A 22,422-nucleotide genomic window follows, 5' to 3' on the forward strand; every position below is an offset into this window, starting at 1 on the left:
ATTGCAGGTCAGTTATCTGGGGGTTGACTGGGCCCAACCCTCCTTAGCTTGCAGGAGCTGAAGGGACTGTGGGAATGCAGCTGTAGACAATTTAAAAATAAAAAAACATTTAAAACTTGTCCGGCGTTGTGTCCCTCCAATCCCCTCCTATGTCCATTGATGCTCCCTCTTTAATAAATAAATTAATTAAATTAAATAAAAATTGCACGACTGTGCTGCAATTCTATCTGTTTTAGGTACTTATATGCTCTCCCAGTCTTTAATATATTTTATTCCCTGCTATATAATATTACAGTATTTGCAGTGTTGTGGGAGGAGGGTTGGCCCCTGGATATGAGAAAGACAAGGCAGGTGAGGTAGTATCTTTATATAGGACCAACTCTGTTGGTGAGAGAGCCAAGATTTCGAGCTACAATGCTTGTCTCTTTCACCAACAGTGGCTAGTCCAATAAAGGGTATTACCTCACCCACCTTATCTCACTAGTATTTAGCAGGCAGGCCTGTTATTCCCCTTTTACAGACGAGGGCACAGAGAGTAGGCGACTTCTTCCACATCGCACACGTCTGCGGTAGAGTAAGGAGTTGAACTGTGTTTTCCTGACTCCCAGGTTGGATCTCTCATCCCTGGACCAGCCTACACCAGAAGCCCTAGTTCTATTACAGTGGCTGTTGTTATTCTACCTTCCTGAAATCAGGCGATTCCTCACGTTTGCTCCTGCTTCAGCCAGTAGAGCCTGACTAACCAGGTGCTTGTTTACTTCCTGTCTGTGTTCTCCTGGAGAAGAAGGTGGAGAGTGAAATAAAACATTTTGGATAGACTTTGAGCTGCTTTGTGGGTCTGTCTATGTTTCTCTGCTCCACCCCGTCTGTGCCACAGAATTGCAACACTCTGCCTTTTATGGTAGGCTGGGATTTCGCATCCCCTTATCAGGCTGTGAATCACCACGGTATGTGGCATCTAATGCTCAGGATCCCCGGATGTAATGGGGAGAGCACGCAGGACACTTGGACCCTTTTCGAGCAGTGCTGTCCAAGCTGTCTAGTGGGCTGCCACCGAAGTGACCAATTTGGCTTTTGAAGAGGCCCTTAGAGGAAATCCCTAGGAAAATGAGTACAAGAGTTAGATTGCAAGCTCCTTGAGGCAGCGACTGTCTTTTTGTTCTGTGTTTGTACCGTGCTTAGCACAATGGGATTCGGGTGCTATGATAACAAAAATAATAATAACTTCTGTCGTGATTCACATGGGGTATTAAGGCCCGGATCCAGCTCCCACCAAAACAGATCAGAACAGGCCCTAAGTACTTCACATCAGTGGTGCTCAGACATATGTAGTTCCCTGGCATCTCAAATGTTAATGAATTTATTTTCAGAACCTCTCTGTGATAGACTATTAGCTCCATTCCACAGATGGGAAACTGAGGCAAAAGAAGATTCAGTGACTTGCCCCAGGCCACGTGGGCAGTGTGTGGCAGACGTAGGAGTTGAATGCACCTCTCTCAAGTACAGTGCCTTGACCACAAGAGCACCCTTTGATATATGGGCTAGGCATTCAGAATGGGGGGCATTGCATTTTGTCCCAGGCACAGGCAGCCGGGTGGTCTCTTGCCTGCAGCAGGATTGGCTCTGTCATATGCAGTGGTTGTCCGGGGCAGCGACAGGTTTGGGGTCAGATTGGATCCAGACTTCCTCAAGGTTTGCAGTGTTCAGCTCTAGGGTTTGGACCCATCTCTGATTTCTAAGCCTCTCTTTGGTCCGTTAGTCAGTGTTGGTCCTGAAGGATACGGTACAGCTTTTATTTAGGTACCAATGCTCTGAAGTCCCATTTTAGCTTGGTTGTGGGGGCATTTACCACCAGGAGATACAGGGACCCAGTTGGTGCTTTGCGTTGTCAGGTCACTGTTATCATCTGGGGCCTGCTGAAAGGTGTTATATGAGTGCAAAGTGTTGTTATTACCATGGGTGGATTTGCCTGGGAGGGTTTGGATCTGGAGTTTGGGGTTTGGTCCCACAGCTGGGCTGCTCCACATGCAGTATCCACAAAGCCACCAGTGTTCAGACGCTGAGTTTACATCTGTGAGGGACGTTTAGTCGCTTGGTTTCGACATGCTGTGAGCTGCTGGCTGCGGGGTGATGCTTTGCTGGATTAAGATTCCAGAGTGAAAAATGTGGTATTACACCATTATTAATCGGCCTATGAACAGCCCATTCAATGCAGGCACGCCCAGGCTGCTGCCTGCCCACACAGCGTACTTGGCACACCTAAATCTCTGAGCTAAGGTTTCAGATGTGGTAGCCTTAGGGGACAGATTATTTTTGAACCTTAATTGTTCTCTCTACATTAAGGGCCAGCTCCTCTGCCTCCTGCCTGAGCAAATTGGCATATCTCCAGCGAAGCCAATGGAGCTATTCCAGCATACACCAGCTGAGGATCTAAGAGTCAAAATAATTTTTTAACAGCCAGTGTTCTGGTGCAACAGCTTTAACAGCTGGAGACCAGATATTTATTGGGGTGGTTGTTTCAGTGAGGTTAAGGGCCTCATCTGGGTGCCATCGATATTCATGGGGCTTGGATCTCACCCTAAAAGGAGGGAGTGAGAACAGAGAATTGCATGGCTTTGGGGGATTGGCAAACGAACACACAGCTTTCTGCCTCTCTGCATCTGCTCAAATGTAGCACGCAGAGGCAGTGCCTGAAAGCCACTACTCTCCAAGCAGCAGGCTAGCCTCTTGTGTGCAATGAGTTGGTGGGTCTCAATCCAACTCTGAGTGACTTAGTATTCACGTAACACTGGGCTGTTTTATCAGAGCAGCTCAGAACTAAATGAGGCCTTCAGTGCTATCATGTAAATGAGATCAGAATTGGATCCAAAACGGAAGGATGTGGTTGAGGAACTAGACTGGGTTTTGGGAGATCTGGGTTCTAATCCTGGCGCATTAGATGCTGCACTCCTTTGGAAATCTGGCCACTTATTTAGGTGGCTAAATGGGAACTGAGCTCCTTTGAAAACATTGCCCTTAATTTCTCTGTGCCTCAACTCCTCATCTGTAAAATGGGGCTGATAATGATGATGATCCCCAAACTCTTGTCAGGATATGTGCCCTTCAGGTAAACATCCGAGCAGCTCAGAATCAGTCTGGATTATAATGATCTACATGAACATTAGCTGTGAAACTGTCTCACTGTCCTCAGATGTTCCTAAAGCTGAAGTGTATATTCATAGATCTGAGTCCACTTGCTGGCTAATTGTAGGGTTTTTCACGTGCATTACAGTGCAGAAGGACCTTCTGTCTCAGGCTGTCTCGGGAGTGTGTAATGAGTTACACAGTAAATGGGTGTGTACGTCTGAAGAGTCCTGAATCACCTCCCTTTATCATTGCCGCACCCTCGCCACAGGAACTTCCTTCCTCAGGTGAGGCTGCATTTAAAAGCAGAGAGTGAAAGGAGACAGCCCATCAGGACTCAGATGAGAATTCATATCAGCTGCTCAATAACGGGGGAAGAGGAAAGAAAAGTCTAGCCCCTGAGCCAGGTATGTACAGCACTGCCCAGGAGACAGGGACAAGCAGTGAGCCCTGCCAGTGCTGTGTGTTACACAGGGAAAATGGCAGCACAGGGAGGGATTTCTTGTCAAGATCGGAGGGCTGGCAGGCGTTTCCTGCAGGCAGCGGGAACATTGATATGATTAAGTTACACAAATGGAAAGTGTTTGTATAGTGCATGTACTTTGCTGCATTTTTTCAACTTTGCAAAACTTGTAAAAGACTTTGAACCTGAGCTGGAATAAAGCCTGAAAAAGAAAGGATAAAGGGTGGGACTGCAAACATAACTACACTGTAGGCAGGTGAAGAAGTGGCCTGGCTGGATTATATTCGTTTGTTAAAATGTGTCTACTTGCTGGGTATTTGGGACCTGATTTTCAGAGGTGCTGTACACAAACAACTCTCATTATAGTCCATGAGACTGTGGGTTCTTGGCACCTCTGAAAAAGCAAGCTGTTAGGCATGAAAGCAGAATCCTAGCAGAGTAACTTGTTCTGTTTATACCTATTGGTCACTTTAGAGAATAAAATAAAGATGTAAAGATACAGCCAGTTACTTCATCAAAGAGCTTTTTATCATTCATGAGCAGGTATTTATACTAAAAGGTTAAAAACAAAAGTGGGGGCTTGTCCATTTGTTTTAAATGTTAAATATACACTCTGGACAATCCAAAGCGCTGATTCTCTTCTCTCACTTGCGCTTGTTGAACTCTGTTGAAGTCAAGGAAGTTATCTGGTCGTAAAACGGGAAGGGAGGGTGATAAAAGGATGGTGATTTGTGCTTTCGCTTGTCGTTTTCTGAACCGTTTCATTCATGCTGCAAATTCTGTCTCAGGTGAGTCCTTGGAGGCATGGAATCTCCCCCCCGGCCCATTGTATGGACATGCTTCATTCTCCTGGGTAAGCTTTACCATCCTATCTGTGCCTCTAAAGGGGCCTTGAGGAGACCCCACTTAATATCTGCCCTTGTTTAGTAGTGGTTTGCTGTGCTTTACTGAAAGTGGCCAGGATATTTGGGTGGGAGATGAGCCACGTTATCCTTAGCTCCTGTAAAAACTGTTGTTCAGTCCAGTTGGTTGTAAACGCTGCCTACATTTCCCGCAGAGCTAATTAGTACATAGGGTGATCCATAGGGGTCCTCTGTGAGAAATGATTGTAGTCTTTCGTGAGCAGCGAGAACAGCTAGAATCTGAGATTCATGAGATGCTTCTAGGTTATGAACTATGTATTTGCTGTTATTACTTGCATTGCCTTAGCACCTAGGAGCTCTGGTCATGGCCCCAGAACCCCAGGGTGCAAGGTGCTGTGCAAACACAGAACGAAAAGACGGTCCTGTCCCAAAGAGTTAGCGATAACAGGTGGATACAGCTCGAGCACAAGGAGACAACGAGACTCCATTGGTCAGTATGACAGCAGTGGTCTCGGCACACCAGCCGCCTAACCGACATCACGTTTTTTGGAGACATCTTGGCAGAGGAGAGCTCTAAGGGGGGATTGTTACTAAGGCCCAATTATTTAAAACCCATTTTCCTTATGTGCAACTCAGGAAGAAAATGAGTTTGCTTTTCACCACTTGTGCTGAGTGTTTTCATCTTGCCTTTACACTCCGCTTGGGCTCATGTAGTTCACCCATTCATTCTTCTCCCTTACCTCAGAGGATGCCAATTAGCCAGGCCAGTTACTGTCACCAGCAATGGTGATTTTGTGGTGTAGCATAGAACATTATTAAAGGCTTGTTCTTGTGTTGTTTTAGCATTGCCACTGCTCCTGGATGCACAGGGCTCCTGTTCCCACGGTGCCTGCTACCCACCTGCGGGAGACCTGCTGATAGGACGAATCCATCACTTAAAAGCCTCGTCGACATGTGGCCTTGTGAAGCCCGAGACCTACTGCACATCATATGAGGAAGTACGTTCAACTCAGATATCTGTGCCTTCACAGACATCACCTAGGGAAGCTAATTATACTCCTGTTTTCCCCTCTCTGAGCGATGCTGCTTTTTGTCTGGCGTAGGTACTTACATGGTGCCTCAGCATCTCAGAATCTTTAACGTATTAATCCTCCCAGGCAGGGCAGTGCTAATATCCCTGTTTTACAGCTGGGGAGCTGAGGCACGGGGAGACTGTGAGTTGCCCAAAGTCACACAGGGAGTCTGGCAGAACTGAGAGTTGAGCACAGGTTTCCCAAGTCCAAGGCCACTGTTCTAATCCTGCCTCTAGGTGATTGCCATTGGAAAGTTCTGAGCAGTTGACAGGTGCCGGGAAAGAGGGCCTTTCATAACAGGGTGAAGCACAGTGCAGCTGGCACCAAGAGGCATCCTGAACTAGACAGTATTTTATTTCATGGGCACATTAAAAATGGTACAGAGAGGCCAGTTCCCCAACCATCCGGGCAAACGCTGGGATAATAAACCCAGAATAACTCTTGCTGCTAACTCTAGCTGACAGCTCAGGATGTGACATTTCCCCAGTATAAGTCAGAGCTGAGTCAGACCTTTCAACCATTTAAGTCTGGTCTACACACAGTCTCTGTACTGGTATAACCATTTCAGTTTGGAGTGCGATGTTTTTACTATGTTCTGTACACCCCCTAGGATGGATGCAGCTATCCCGCTGAAAGGATGTCTTATATGTATATATCTTACTCCCCTTCCTGTATGGGAACTATACCAGGATAAGTACTTTTATGTGGGTATAACTGTGTCCAAAATAGGGGCGTTGTGCCGAGTTGGCTACGCAGTATATTTGCAGCGGTACAACTTGTGTATGTAGACGAGGCCCGGTACAGCGGGTTGGATTCATATAAGGTACATTTGAACTTCTGGATTTGTTAGAATCCAAAAGCTCAAAGTGAAATTCAAAGTAGAAATTGTCCTAAGAAGCAACATTTTCAGCTTGAAACTATGGAAAACTATTGAGTTTCCTTGGGGTTTCACATGGAACTGAATCAGCTCAGACTTACTCAAAGATTGTCAGCTCTCTATCCTAGGTCATCTCAAAGATATCTCCCTAGGCTCAGCTGAAACTCAACCATGATGGGCCAAAAACTTCACTAACCGAGCCTAAGTTTTGTTTTTTTAACAATCTCCCAAACCAAATGAGTTACTGGTTTCTTTGTGGGGTTAATTTCCTTAGCATGGCCATTTCCTAGATCCTTGTAGTGATTTCTAATCTCAATAACTGCCACCAATGGAAGCGCAGATAGGAGCGGGTTTAGTGCTGGAGTGGAAATTGGGGTCCGTGAAAGTAGGTGTGGCTCATAAAGGAGGGATGCTTGGGAGGTAATGATGGACCTTTATTGGCCAGTATTTTGCACAGTAATTTTACAGCTCCGCTGAGTCAGATTTATACTGGAAAATGACAGGAAATGCATGGGTGTTACTTGTTAGCAACCATGTTTGTGTGTGCAAAGATCTACACACTTCTGTAGCTGTTTGAAATTATCCAACTACTTGCCATAGTTTGGACATGATAGAATCTGGATCTGAACGCCTCTTGTCTATAATCTAGCCTAATCTCAGACCTGAACATTTGTATCCGGTGCAGTATCAAAAACTTTAGACAGATCTTTTTGCTGGGCTGATGGGTTTTTTGTGTGTGTCCTGATACCTTTACACCGAATTGCTTTGCTGCTGTGAATGAAGCAGACTTCTTTACTTAAAAAACCCGACTGTCTATCACCTTGACTCTTGGACAATACAAATAGTGCATTTTTTTTCTGGTTTTGTCCTAGACAGGGTTTATTTTTCCCAATTCCCATTAATACACAGCGGCTGCATTGTGCACCAGTCCGGGTTATTTACTATAAATGTCATGTTCTCAGCTGTGCCATTGTTGACTGCAGGCTGGTTCCACAATGTTAGGGTGAAGCCCCATACAAGCCTCCTACCCCTGTGCTCTTCTCATGGCATTTGGGGGCTGAGAGGGAACAGGAAGTATCTAAAAACTTATGTGAGATCTGACAGACCTGGAAAGTCCAGAATGAGCATCTAAGCTATGGCTGCTCATCTGACCAAACCCAACTTCTATTTGACAGATGCAGGTGGGTGTCTGAGGCTCATCCTAGGTGGAGGCTCTGAGGGCCAGATAGCTGGGCAGATAGTCCCAACATGAGGCACTTGTAAAAGGGACGTTTTATTTGGGGAGGAATGGGGCAGCAGTTAGCTGTGGGCATTTCTGCTTGGACTATATCTCTGACAATGATGTTACTGTGGAAGAGACAGCATGGGCTCATGGTGCATCTCCTCGTGTAACTGAGGCCACTGAACTAAAGTAAGCAGAGATGGGTGAGGCCTTGGGGATTCAAGGTTTTGCAAAGATTGCAAATTTGATTGGCATGAGATTTAATCCCCTGGTTTTAATAAATGAGGGGGAAATGTTCAAAAGCACAAATGAGAGTTAGGTGCCCAACTCTCATTGGCTGTCAATGGCACCTAACTGCCTTTGTGCCTTTGAAACCTCCCCCTGAATAAATAGTGTGTTCTTTTAGCTAAAGAAAAGCCTGTCCTTTCCTCTAGGGAATAAGGAACTTCTGAAAGCTAAGCTAATTGGGCCCAAATTAGTGATCTGCATATGGTAGATATAATGGGATTAATCTCTTAAACCAGCATAACAACATTGACTTACCTAGGGACGTGGTACTTTTTTCATTGCCTGCAGTTTTTAAGCCTTTTTGAAAGATATGCTGTAGTTCAAACAGAAGTTATGGGCTTGATGCAGAGATTATTGGGTGAGATTCTTTTCAGACTAGATAATCCTAGTGCCCAGCTATGAATCTATTATTTGAATCCTTATGTTCCCTCATCCCACCTGGTTTAAAAGCGAGCAGAATCAGGCCCGCTGTACAAGAATAATAATCCGAACAATACAGTTCTCTGCTGTCTGTAACTGCAGCTCAAACTAAGCCAGCCCTAGGGCCCTATTCTGGGAAGCCCTGATTGGCCTCAGCTCCTGTGGAAATATAGAGATGGCCAGGACGCACCCAGCCCCAGGCAGGATCCAGCCCTTGGTTTGGGATAACCGAGATGGAGGTACAGTTTAAAGGAGAGTCTATCTGTTTTGTGTCTGTGATTCTGTTTCCCTGGCATCTGCACATGCTTGATCCTTTCCCTTACTGAACGGATAGGCTCATTGTCACCTAAAATACACTCCTGCTCCTCTTTCCCAACTGCAGTGACCAATGAGTGTTAGGAATTATTCAGCTTTTGCTAGAAGGACCACTCCCCAGGCACTCCTCATTCCCTAATCTTTCCCCTCTTGAAATGCCTCTAGAGTTGAAGCATCCTGAGCTAAGATGAATCTATGCAGTGAATTCCCCCCTAGTACAAAAGCTTGTTTTATTTATTCCCATTTTATTCCCTTGCACGCTCTTTAGACAACTGTGTTACGTGACTTGTTCCGTGCCAAATACTGGCAGATTTAGAGTCCATTTTGCAACCTCAGCAGTGGTCATGTAATGAGGGGTTACTCTCATTCTGTCTCCCGTGTTGCTCCCTCCCCTTCGCCGGCCTTCTGGCCGGTGTGTACTGTCTGATTTTGGTGCCAGTGTGAATTGTCCCAAAGTGCGCTCTTTTGCAATCCCAGTTGGTCTCTTGATGCTGGCGTCATCCCAAGCCCCTGGTCCACGGTCTGCTTCCAGTGCTCTGAGTGTGACTCCCTCTAACCTTTATACTTCATACCCACTGGCTGCTAGTCAGGGCCTGAAACTCAGGCATAGAGCAAAGACCAGGAGGGATGATGCCATATATAGCAAAGAAGGGTGAGAGAGGAGGGAAATCTGACAAAACAAAGAGTTTGTTGGAAAAATACTTAGAATTTGGGAGAGTTTAGTCAGCAAAGGAAGTAAAAGCGAGAGAGAATGAATTAAAACAAATAATTGTTAAGGGATTGGTGCTGCTGAAAGGAGACCAGGGCGTGATGCAGTAGCCATTGATGTCAGTGGGAACAATCCTATTGACTTCCTTGGGATTTGGATTAGGCCCCTATATCGTTTATTTATTTAAATATCCAGCATAGTATTTCACGGGGGGAAAGGGTGTGTTCTTGACTTGTGTTAGCTAACATGTGGTAACTAACATGAGGTAAATTCCTGGTGAAGACAGCAGTTCGTATTTTAACTTGTGTCAGCAAATCGTGGTAAAGACTAAGGGAGAGCCGAGGGTTTGCCTTGAGCTGCCAACGTGTCCAAACTACAAGTTGCCTTGTCTTCACTAGGAAAAAAGGTGTGTTCTTACCGTATGTCCGCTAAAACAAAGTAAAATCCTAGTGAAGATAAGAGGTCTCTCTCTAACACCCTCTCCCCCCTCCCAACCCCACTTAGATGCCTCCCCCCTCACCTGGAACACCACTTCTATGAGTGATGCAGGGAGGGCAATGTCCATGGTGCATTCATTCCTTGGCCTGCGTGCACCGAGCCAGTTCCGATTCAAACACCTGGTGGAAATTGTGGCCCCATTGAAATCCATGGGAGTTTTGTCATCGATTTCAATAGGGCCCAGATTTCACCCCTATTGATGAGGGCTCTAATCCAGCCATGTGGCTAAACACATGAATAGTCCCATTGACCTCAACAGGCTTAAGAACATCCATACTGGGTCAGACCCAAGGTCCATCTAGCCCAGTCTGTCTGCCGACAGTGGCCAGTGCCAGGTGCCCCAGAGGGAATGAGCAGAACAGGTAATCATCAAGTGATCCATCCTCTGTCACCCATTTCCCAGCTTCTGGCAAACAGAGGCTAGGGACACCATCCCTTTCCACCCTGGCTAATAGCCATTGATGGACCTATCCTCCTTGAACTTACCTAGTTCTTTTTTGAATCCTCTTATAGTCTTGGCCTTCACAGCATCCTCTGGCAAAGAGTTCCACAGATTGACTCTGCGTTGTCATGGGGTGGTCCCCTGAGGGGCCTTTCCAGCCTTGGCAACTCACTACAATAAAGCCAGGTCTCCTTCCCCACCATTGTATTTTATTGTATTTTTATTACAGGTGTGGGGGTGTTTGTGTGTGTGTGGGGGGGGGCTGCTGGGTTCTCTATGTATGTTTACAGTCCCTAGCCAGCTTCCCCACTTGCTTTTGGGAAAGGGAACAGAACTAGCAGCATCTAGCCTGGCCTCCTTCAGCCTTCGATCAGGCTCCTTTCTCTGCTCTGAGCACCTCCTTCCTGTTTGCTTATATAGTCCTAGCTGCTGGGGATGCTTCCAGGCAATTAGCCCCGAGTGGTATCTGCACTCAGCTAATTGGCCTTCTGCCGACTGCCTGTTGTTCAGTCAACGCCTGGTTCATGTAATTGGGGGGGATGGGGTGGATTTGAGTGACGGGGGCTCAGTTAGCCCCTGAGTCGGCACACCCCGTTACAAGGCTTTAGATCCTTTCCCAGAGTCACGTATTCCTGTGAAGACTGGCTGAGGAAAAATGGCTTGCTTGGCTCAACAGCATGGGTTGATGATATATTTGCCCTATGTCTGATGTGTCTTCAGTTCTCTCCCTTTCTGGTCATAGAACCTACATACCGTATTAAGTCCAAAATCTCAATTCCCCTCTCCCGCCCTCCCACCCCCCCCCCAAAACCCCTTTATTTATATTTGTTATTTGTATCTGGTGGCAGCAAGAGGCCTCAGTCAAATCAGGGCTCCATAGTGAGAGACAGTCCTTGCCCCAAAGAGCTTGCTGTCTAAATAAACAGGATGGGCAAATTGTCACATAAAGGAAGTAGCACCTGGGGCACAGAGAGATTGTGATGTGTCTCAGGTCTGTGGTCACACAGTGAGTCAATGGCAGAGGTAGACGTTGAACTCAGACCTTTCTGATGCCCTTTCTGAGTTATAACGCAAATAGCAGGTAGGTACCTAATTCCCAGTGAATTTTAATGGGAGTTAGGTGCCTAGCTAGTTTTTTGTTTTTGTCTTTGAAAATCTCCCCCTTAATCATGAGATCACCCGTTCTTGAGAGCCTGGGGCAGTGCTGTGGGCACCTTGCTGCTTCCTTTGATATGAAAGCAGAGGCAAAGATGGGGCACTGAGCTAGCGGTGCTCCTCTTGGAATCTTTGGAACTTTCCTGCATGGCTACAGAGTATGTTAGGCATAAAAACATAGCCTGGGTTTAGAAATAGCTGTGAGTTTGCTGTTCACTCTGTGAGTTGGTTACTGAAGCACTCCAAGTTCCTTGCACATCATTGCAAAAATCTTTTGAAATGTACACAAAGTCTGATAGAAACAAATTGTGCTTCCACATCTATGAGGTGCTGCTCGGGGTCTCAGCTTTGCATGGTGAGGCAGTTAATCTGTGAGGATTACAGGTGACCCTGCCACCCTAACTTTCTCAAGAGGTTTATCGTATGAAAGACCTTGAATATTAAAACCTTGTTTGCATAAGGTCAAGGATAGTTCCTTCATTATCTTGCTGGGCAGTCAATGCATAACAGCCATGAAGAGTGAGAAGACCTCTTTATCGTAGTGAGATACGGAGTGATAACAGGACTGTGTAACATGGGCACGGCAGGTGAGGAGGTGTGAAGTGATAGATACACCTAATCCCCAAAATGCAGGGCCAGGGGACTGTAATACAGGGGAGAATCCTTGAATGACAAATGAGAGCTATACATTGGCAATCTGGTGAGGTGCTGCTGCACCTCGTCCATCAGTCTTTGGTTTACTCATAGAACCCATCATGTTAGTATCTAAGCACTGAAACATTTTGGCTACTGCCAAATAGACAGAAGAATATCAGTAAAAGGGAATGTACCAGTGATTCCCAAACTGGTCATCTTATTGTTGCCATCTGATGGCTGCTCAAGTATGCAGGCTATCTGAATTGAGTGTAGATCTCAGTACAATTTCTGTATCACAGAAACCCCAATTGGCCAAGGACTGAATGGAATGTAGAAAGTACACTCCTCTGTCTAACCCCACCAGCTCACTTCCCAGAGGCCACCAAACAGCCATCTGATGGTACGATAGTCCTTGGACAACTTAGAACCAGCAACCTCATGGGGAAAGACTCAGCATCCCTTTCCCAGTCCCATGAGTCACCAAGCTTCTTTTCATTTGTGACCCAAAGCGGAATTAAACTCAGCTTTTCTCTGGGGAAAGGCTAGTTCTAAGGCATTGCTTTGTAATGCCTTGGACATAGAAGGTGTCTATATCCATAACTGCATTCTTATTTCTGTCCTTCTGACGGTAGAAGCCTAGCATTGTGGGATTGGTTTGCCAGAAAACATTGATATGGGAATTGCAGTGGCTAACCTTTTCTTATTCTTCTTCATATTGTCTTTGCTTCAGTCCTACAAAGGATACATCTCAACCTGTATGAGTCACACAATGGGAAAACCCATTCCTATTGGTTTTCCCTGTTCTCTGTTTATGCCAACTTTAGCTGAGCTGAGCTGCAGAAACGCTAACCATTACATATGCTTCTAGACAGCACAGCACCCTGCTTGATGAACAAATTACATCAGAGTACCATACATCAGCTTAACACCCTAACAACAGACTTTTTTGTGTGTGGATAAACAGCACCGTATGGTTCCTCCAGATTGTTGTACTAGCAGATTGTAAATCATGTCTTGCTGAGGGAACTGAACTGACTCTAAGCAAGCAAAACAGGCAGGGCCGGCACAACCCATTAGGCGACCTAGGTGGTCGCCTAGGGCACTAACATTTGGGGGGCGGCGACCGCGGCGGCCGGATCTTCGGCCGCCCCGGTCGTTGGTGGTATTTCGGGGGGGGGGGGACCTTCTGGCGCCTCTGTCGGTGGCGGCATTTCAGGAGTGGGACCTTCCGCCGCCTAGGGCGGCAAAAAAGCTGCCACCTGAAAACAGGTGCCCACACGTTTGCTTTTCAGAAAGACTAATGAACTGAGGGTCGCCTAACTAGACCCAGGCACTTCTATGAGATAGCTATCTATGAGTTACCTGTCCAGCAGGTGCCCCTGGCAGCTTGCAGGGTATTTTACCTTTGATTCCAGTCATGCAATGTCTACCTGCTGACCTCCAACAGAGAGCAGGAAAGGGGTCAGAAGTTCATTAGCAGGCCTTTGGCATTGTTTAGTCAAGGATTGTGAATAGTCGCCCCATGGCAGTGAGGCAGGAGAATCAGCGGCATTTACAGATTATGGTAGAAATGAAAATTTATTGCAGTAAGAGATGAGTAATGAGCACCTTACTAGGGGCCTTTTTGGAGAGATAGCATGGCCCTGTGGTTAGGGCACTAGCCTAGGACCTGAGTTCAGGTCCCTGCTCTACCACAGACTTCCTGTGAGACCTTGGGCACAACTCTTAGCCTCTCTGTGCCTTACTTCCCAGCCCGTGATGGGCCCATGTAAATGCCTAAGGTGGATAGACAGGGGCCTCTCCCTTCAATATCTGAAACTTACTGGAAAGTATGTGAGTGGTACACACCCAGATCATGGGGTGAATATATCCTGCCACTTTAGTGTTTTGCACATGCCTTTTCAATTATATCTAGCTACTCTTTATAATCAAAGATGTGAGCCTCTAATGTTTATCATCGTTAGTGTAACTGTAGGAGCTAATCTCATTCTGATGAATAGTTACCTGTTTATTGAAACTTTTGCCTTGTTAGCATCCAGTGGCAGAGTATTCCACAGGTTAACGTTTCATGAACAGATATCTCCTTCTGCCTGTTTTAAATGTGCTTCCCTTTTAAATGGAAATGATGCCCTTGGTTAGTTTTGATACATGCTTGAAGGGAAACCTCATGTGTGTTCTTACTTGATTTTTGTTTATTTAATCCACTCCCCTTTCATCCTTGAAACCAATGGAAAGAATCATTCCTGGGGTAAAGTGTTATTCCCCAGGAAGAAGGGTATCAGATCTGGCCTGAGGTGGTTAGAAATGTATGCACCACATGTCTGTTCTTGCTGAGAACAGGCTTCATGCTGTCCCCAGATACTCTATGGGTGTTTGCCACTAGACATGTTTCTTGATTAGAAATGGTTATGATAAACCTCCACTGTGGAGCTGTGTGTTTACTGTGAGAAAGCGGGAAGGAAGTCATGCTAAAATATATAGAGATGATTAAGCTCCCAGGAGGAATATATAACCCATATCCTGAAAAGATTGTGCTCTTGTCCTTGAGTGACATCTGGTTAAACTGCCAAACTCTCAATATGACAATGAATCAGACCCCAAATGAAATAGGCTCAGAGCAGCGTAACACTCTTGTCACAGCAGCGGGAGCCACGGTCTCATTGGAATATTTATTTGGGGAAAGGCACAGTGTAGTACCTTTAGACAACACCGAGACAAGGGTGGGTCCACTGGGAACAAGCAAAGCCGATTCCTTGATTTAAGTGGTACCTTGTACCTTGTCCAGCAGTGGAATCAGCTTATCCACAAACTATGTGGAGCACAAGAAGCAATAGTGCAAGTTTCCTGCACTATTCCAGAAAGCGTGCCTCAGCTGTGAGGCTGATGGAGAAAGACTAGGAATCAGAGGGGAGTTTAGTGTCTATGTCCCATTCAGTCCCTGGCCTCTGCTTTGATTGCCAACAAAGAAGAAGAGCTCTGTGTTAGCTCAAAAGCTTGTCTCTCTCACCAACAGAAGTTGGTCCCATAAAAGATAAATTACTGGTCCCACCTTGCCAACAAAGAATCAATCACAAGCCACCTAACAGACTTCACTCAGGTTACCAGACAACAATGATTTTTGGCCAGTACTAGCTTCAGAAGACAAACTACTTAGCTCAACTCAGTAGTTCCGTATGCAATAACAAAACTGTTTTCTCTTGTTCAGGTTACTAGAGAAATTCCGTAAGTAGTGAGAGTGAATGTTGCTTGGTTTCGGGTGTCATTACAGACCCCAGAGTTTGTCAGGTTTGCTGGAAAGCTTGCCAAAACCTCAGCAAATGTAAGCCTACTTTGTAACGAGTCTGGGCAGAATTATGGCTTCAGATGGAATCCTGGGGCAGGTTGGTTTTTTTGCAAGGGATTGACTAAAAGCGCAGCCTGGTATCCAATTGCCCCAAACTTGGGGGTTTGGATAAAACAGGTCCCAGATCTGATTTGCCCTGGGTTTTGATGTCACTTTGCCTATTTACAGATAGGGCAAAGCTGAAACCCTTTATACATTCATAGAATCATAGAAGATTAAGGTTGGAAGAGACCTCAGAAGGTCATCTAATCCAACCCCCTGCTCAAAGCAGGACCAACACCAACTAAATCATCCCAGCCCGGGCTTTGTCAAGCCGGGCCTTAAAAAATCTCTAAGGATGGAGATTCCACCACCTCCCTAGGTAACCCATTCCAGTGCTTCACCACCATCCTAGTGAAATAGTGTTTCCTAATATCCAACCTAGACCTCCCCCACTGCAACTTGAGACCATTGCTCCTTGTTCTGTCATCTGTGTTCTCCATCCTCTTTGGAACCCCCCTTCAGGTAGTTGAAGGCTGCTATCAAATCCCCACTCACTCTTCTCTTCTGCAGACTAAATAACCCCAATTCCCTCAGCCTCTCCTCATAAGTCACGTGCCCCAGTCCCCTAATCATTTTTGTTGTCCTCCGCTGTACTTTCTGCAATTTGTTGACATCCTTTCTGTAGTCGGGGGCCCAAAACTGGACACAATACTCCAGATGTGGCCTCACCAGTGCTGAATAGAGGGGAATAATCAATTCCCTTGATCTACTGGCAATGCTCCTACTAATGTAGCCCAATATGCCGTTAGCCTTCTTGGCAACAAGGGCACACTGCTGACTCATATCCAGCTTCTCGTCCACTGTAATCACCAGGTCTTTTGTGCAGAACTGCTGCTTAGCCAGTCGGTCCCCAGCCTGTAGCAGTGCATGGGATTCTTCCGTCCTAAGTGCAGGACTCTGCACTTGTCCTGGTTGAACCTCATCAGATTTCTTTTGGCCCAATCCTCCAATTTGTCTAGGTCACTCTGGACCCTATCCCTCCCCTCCAGCGCATCTACCTCTCCCCCCAGCTTAGTGTCATCTGCAAACTTGCTGAGATTGCAATCCATCCCATCCTACAGATCATTAATGAAGATGTTGAACAAAATCGGCCCCAGGACAGATCCGTGGGGTACTCCGCTTGATACTGGCTGCCAACTAGACATGGAGCCATTGATCACTACCTGTTGAGCGCAATGATCTAGCCAGCTTTCTATCCACCTTATCCATTCACCCAGACCATACTTTTTTAACTTGCTGGCAAGAATACTGTGGGAGACCATATCAAAAGCTTTACTAAAGTCAAGATATATCATGTCCACTGCTTTCCCCGTATCCACTGAGCCAGTTATCTTGTCATAGAAGGCGATCACGTTGGTCAGGCATTCCTCTTCCCCCATCCCTTTTCAGACTTTGGGGCTAGATAAAATCAAACTGGGATCTAAATCACCCGTGGTTTTGCCAAACCTGACCCTGTCCTCCTTGCCTTACCTCTGGTTCTGACTTGAAATGATGTGAAATGTAATGATTTGGGTTGCGTTTCACGTTCAGCTGCCTACTTGAATCCTGGGAGCTGGAACACGGACAACATATCGGCCAATATTTCTTCAGTGCTTTTTGTTGAAAAGCTTAGGGCGTCTATGGTTTGATGGGGTGCTTTACGGGCGTAATGAGACTATCCAGCCTGGCCTAACTTATCCATATATTTGTTGTTAATGGGGAATTAAAATACATGGACATAATATATTACGTAACCCAGCTTTATTGGCAGCCCTTGTCCTGACATGACTTATTCTGGTTACTGCTATTGTTCCTGAGAGGCCTATATGTTTAAAAAAAAAAAAAATCCCTGCAGTCTTTCAGCTTCTCCCGAGATAAAACTCAGACTAATAACTGTTCCCATAATAGACCTCATGAAAGGCCCCAAGAGGGGAAGCTGGATTTTGGCAGCCAAACATTGACATTGATGCCTCTAGAAGCTGAGTCAAAAACGTGACCCTAAAGTCAAGAGGAATCATGGGTCTCCATACTATGGCCAGAGGGGGCTGGCGGGGGAGGAAGTTTTCCCTTTTTGCTGAGAGATCAGTAATTCTAGTTTAGATTGGTTTCTGCACCAGGAAGTTCTATTTTTAGGGGCTGTAAGCCAGTATTACATTGGCAGCTAGAGCTATTTAAAATATTTCTGGTCGGTCTGTCAGCTTAAAATTCTCTAAGTGGCCTGATAACCTCTCCCCCCCCCTACTCCGCAGTGTGAGGATAAGCAGCAGCTGGTTTACAAGGTTACTGGAGAATGAGACCAAAGTGGAGGTGAGCGAGGATTGCAACAGCTTAGTTTTGCCTTTGTATGAAAGAGTTACTTCTTTGGACACTCTCACAAAGCACAAAAGCATGTAAATACTTACATTCACTTAGAACATGTGCAAACCAGCCACACACACACAATCTCTGATACCCCCACACAAACTCTATGTCCTCACTTGAGTGCATACAATCTATCTACAGGTATCTAATCTCCAATCTAATGTCAGGGGCAAATTTTCCCTCGGTCTCTTTTTGTGAGCATAACTTGTGCCTGAATCTGTATGCACCCAATTCAGTTGTTGTCGTGAATCTGAGAACCTGGTTAGAGGTGCAACTTCTCATGTTCAAACCCACAATTTGACTTGTGCCTGCATCCACAAGCCCGGTTATGTCCTAACACTGCTTTGTGCCTAAGGTCTCATCTGTGAAATATATTATTATTTGCCTACCTGAAATTGCTTTTTGGGGAGGTTAAATGAATTAATGTTTATAAAGGGGTTTGCATTTCTATAACACTCTTTAGCTCAGAATTGCAAGGGATTATTACTGTTATATAGTCTAGAACCTACTTGTTATATTATAGTATCACATAGTGGTTGTAACTAAGATCGGGGCCCCCAATGTTAGAGACTGTACATGCACAAAGCAGAAGACAGTTTCTGTCACAAAGAGCTTGCAATCTGAGTAGACAGAACAGAAAGTTAGGAAGGTGAAGTGACTTGTCCAAGATCACACGGCAGGTCACTGGCAGAGCTTGGAACAGAATCTTTATCTCCTTCTTCCAGTCTAATTCCCTATCCACTAGACCACATAGCGTGGGAAATGCACCCTAAATGAATCTATATTGAAAGCCATGACAGTGCAGTGAAAGAGAAGTAGACAGAAAAAGGAGGATTTTTCTGGGTAAACCACCTTTTAATCAACAGTTCTATTGTGATATCCGGTAATTCCCTCTGTCCTGGGGAACTTTGAGACACATAGTTTCTGCTTTCAGCCCAAGTCTCTATAATGGCAAAATGCTCTTGTGCAATGCAAAAGTTACCCAATTTGTCCCGAGCCAGCGAAATGTGGTTTCGCTTCCAAAGTTAATTTTAGCTTTCCAAAAAAATAGTTGTTTTTTTAAAAAATGCGAGTGAGATTTCAACATTCCAGGCTGCTGCTTCATGTAACGATTATTTCAGTCTCCAAGTGCGGACGTGTTCAGTCTGGCTGGGAGGCATGGGGCACTCAGCCAAAGTGGCTTGGCGTTGCTCTCGGCCAATGCCAGCCTCCGCTGGGATTGCAGCAGGCAGACCTTTCACACAGTAACAGAGTTATGTTGAGCAAAAACAGGTGGGATTTAAAGAGCTCCAGGTCACTGAAGCACCAAGGGAAGGGGGGAGCCTTTGCCAGTAAATTGAAACAGAAGCTTTGCTTAGGAAACAGCTTCTCAGTGATTCCCGAGCTGAGCTTCAATGGTTTCAGTCTGACCCAGACATTTTTACCATGGCTTTATGTGGAGCTGTGTTTTAAAAAACAATTAAAGCTTGATTGTCAAAACCTAGCATTGTGTTTTAGCTGCTAGAAGCTACTTGTGCCGAAGTCTGTGTGACACGCTCTTAACAAAGCTGAGTGCATAATTCCTAATGAATAATTTAGCTGATGAATTTACCCTTCCTTTCCCCTCGGACTCTCTGTGGTCGCATCAGAAATTTTCTCACATTGAGAACTTTTCTCATGTTGAATCTTGATTGGAAATTGTTCACTAATTTTTGCAGATAATCCCTGGTCTGTAGCTTCTTGGTGAGAAGTACATTATGAGTAATCAGAATCTGAATTCTTTTATTGGACACATGGTATTTCTCTGTTCCCTGACTGGGTGAGCATAACCCTTACTACCATGGAACTTTCATGATTATGCAGTTTAAGGTTGCTTTATTCTTATTAAACATGTTTATTAGGGTAGTGCCTGAGGACCAACCAAGACTGTCCTGTACAAAAACAGAATAGTACTGCTCCAAAGAGCATCTAATCCGCATAGACCAGACAGACCTGGGGTGGGGGAAGGGGTATAACACACAAGTATTGCAAACAATGTGATGGTGGCAAATGGCGTGTCCAGTTCCACAACCTCTTTTGGGGTGGGTTTAACTAGGAGGAGATGGTCTAACTGGAAAGAAAAGTGAAGGGAGAGGGGATGCCAGAGGGAAGGTGGGTAAAGAGCGCAGGGGAGAAGAGGGTCAAGTATGGAGAGAGCTAAGGGGAAAAGATTGTGAGGGAGATGGAGGGCGAGGGTTGGAGCAAACAGCCAATCGGTATCGGGCAGAGACACTTCTCCGAAGGTCCTTGCTTTGGCTGCTTCTGCAGCTGCTCCGACTGGCTAGAGTTTCTGGCTGGTTCCACTGTGCAGTTTTCCCCCCAAGGTGTGGGGTAGGAGGGCAACAGCTGGGTCCTCGTTTACCCAGAGCATGGGGCAGCTCTCTGGTACAAGGGGTGCTGAGGACAAGGATTTCTCTGGTTGAGCACCCTTTTACTCTCTCCTTCCAGGGAAGCAGTCCTGCTTTCGCTGCTTCTGCAGCTGCTCTGAATACATGCACCATTCTGTGTTGTTTTACAATATTGGTTTAAAATTGGCTGTTTTTACAAATATTCCTGCAAGTAACCTCCCTGTGCTAGGATATTTGCAGAAAGTGAACAGAAAGGATGCAAACACAGCTGAAGTGACTCCATTTAAAAATAGGAATGCATATTCACAGAACCACCGTTTGCAATATCCCCGTAGCTCTCTTATCTTAGTGGAACCCAGATCTACCTGCAACTCACCTGGTTTTGGGCTTTATTACACATTAAAATCAAGCCACAGACTATATTCAGATCTGGTGTAAGCGGCTGCAGCTCTATTAATTTGGAGTTTCATTGTCTTCAGCAGAGTTGTGTCAGGCCTTAATCTGACCTCAGGTTTGTGAAACTTTCAAGCAAATCTGGGCCCAGTGTTGAATAAATCTAGGGCTGATTTATGGTTTTCCATTCAAAACCATGCTCGGCTTCATGTGTTTCCTGATAAACCCAGGCAACGAATGACAGATTTGGGTAAGGATTTTCCTTTGAGTTTTCGGCTTTGTTTATACCCCGAACTGAGGGATAAGTCACATCCCTCTATGGGATAGGGAGGAGAGGAAGGAAGGCCCAGTAGTTATGACACTAGCCTGGAACTTGCTCTTCCACAGACCCCATCGCTTAGTCTCTCTGGGCCTTGTTCCCCACCGGTAAAATGGAGATAATAGCATTGCCCTACCACGTGAGGATCTATATGCAAAGATTCCAGGATTGTCAGTCGGTCTGTGTGTCACTCTGAAGCCTAGAATGTTTATTGAGTCAGTGTGAAGCAATGGACCCGCTACAAGCATGGCTGAGAGGTCTCTAATGGAAGTCTCAATTTGCCTGCTCCCTATCAGCTGTAATACCTGCCAGCCATCGTCCCCTCCCCACCGCCAGGCCTCTCCATGATGCCCTTTCTACATCAGTCCTCGTACCTCTGTTAATCCAGGCATTTATACCATGCGTATTACCACAGTATCTGAGCCCCATTCGGTCAACCATGTTAACATCCATCTCAGCTGGGATATCCGCCTACAACTGAATTACCCCCTCTGTAAAGTATTTCCTCCTGTGCAAACCAATTTTCCCCATCAGCCCTGCTGCTGCTCTGTCAAACCTTGTTATCCTATTTCCTGACCCTATCACTCCCCTCCATCAAATTCTACTGCATGGATTTCCATAGACATGCAACCAAGCCTAAGTGTGCTTCACCCAAAAGGCTTTCCAAAAGTAACGGCGTTAGCTTTGCCCGATCGCTCTTTCCTTGCATATTTGTGGGCCCCCTTAAGTCCCTGTTTCTCCCCATCTCTAGAAACCAGCCTGTAATGGATCCCTTGTACATACCCCACATTGCCTGACTGCAGTGTCAGTTTGCTTCTTGAATTACACTCTCAAGGGATGAACTTTGGTCCGCTTGACTTTCCACCCAGTAACCTTTCACCCACTAAGCTGTTTGCACTCTGCTCCGCTGACAGGGAGAGGGAGCAGAGGAGGCTGGGCTAAGATGTAGCATTTTAGATAAAGGCCTTTCTGTTCACCCAAATAAACAGCCCCACTGGATTGTGTGGAAAAGGCTCACTGACACTGAGAACTTGTGTCTAGAGCTGGTAGAATTTCTTCAACAACAAGTTTTGTAGTCAAAAAATGGGGTTTTGTTGCAAACAAGTTTTTTGCACAAAAAAAAAAAAAAGGTTTTGGCTAAAATATTTGGGATTTTGTCAACCCCCAAAAACTGGTTTTCAGTTACCAAAAAATCCCCACATTTTTTATGGGGGAGAAATACATATTTTCCTGATCAGCTTGAGTGATATATATTCATCACCAACATCATGACACCATCTAAACACCCTCTGTACAGACACTCAGGCTAAGATTTGTGTTTGCATTTGCCACACACCAGAACCCAGAGGTGTTAAGTTGAGTCTTAAATGTACTGTCTCCGGGGTATAAAACATCAAAATAAACACACTGCACCCCCCTTCCCCACATGCTTCAAATCTGTCAAAACAAATTCAAATCATGCCACTCACAAAGGGGCCCGGGGGTGCTGTGTAGACAACACGGCACCATGCAGAATAGGATTCTGGAGTTTGTAT

General features: G+C 45.6%; 1 protein-coding gene across 2 annotated transcripts in view; it reads left to right on the forward strand.

Moving 5' to 3' along the window:
- The first annotated feature begins 3,387 nt into the window (after positions 1-3,387).
- LAMB3 (laminin subunit beta 3) overlaps positions 3,388-22,422 on the forward strand; it is a 48,855-nt gene continuing 29,820 nt past the window's right edge. Inside the window, exons 1-3 of one of the 2 annotated variants that reach the window (XM_054026453.1) lie at positions 3,388-3,530; positions 4,375-4,439; positions 5,293-5,447. In XM_054026453.1, the coding sequence (XP_053882428.1) occupies positions 4,391-4,439; positions 5,293-5,447 (204 nt within the window). In that variant the 5' untranslated portion in view covers positions 3,388-3,530; positions 4,375-4,390. Of the gene's footprint in view, positions 3,531-3,859; positions 4,130-4,374; positions 4,440-5,292; positions 5,448-22,422 lie in introns of those variants that run through there. The other variant, XM_054026454.1, reaches the window with a different exon arrangement.

Source organism: Malaclemys terrapin, chromosome 4 (genome assembly GCF_027887155.1).
Source record: "Malaclemys terrapin pileata isolate rMalTer1 chromosome 4, rMalTer1.hap1, whole genome shotgun sequence".
Classification (NCBI taxonomy): domain Eukaryota; kingdom Metazoa; phylum Chordata; order Testudines; family Emydidae; genus Malaclemys; species Malaclemys terrapin.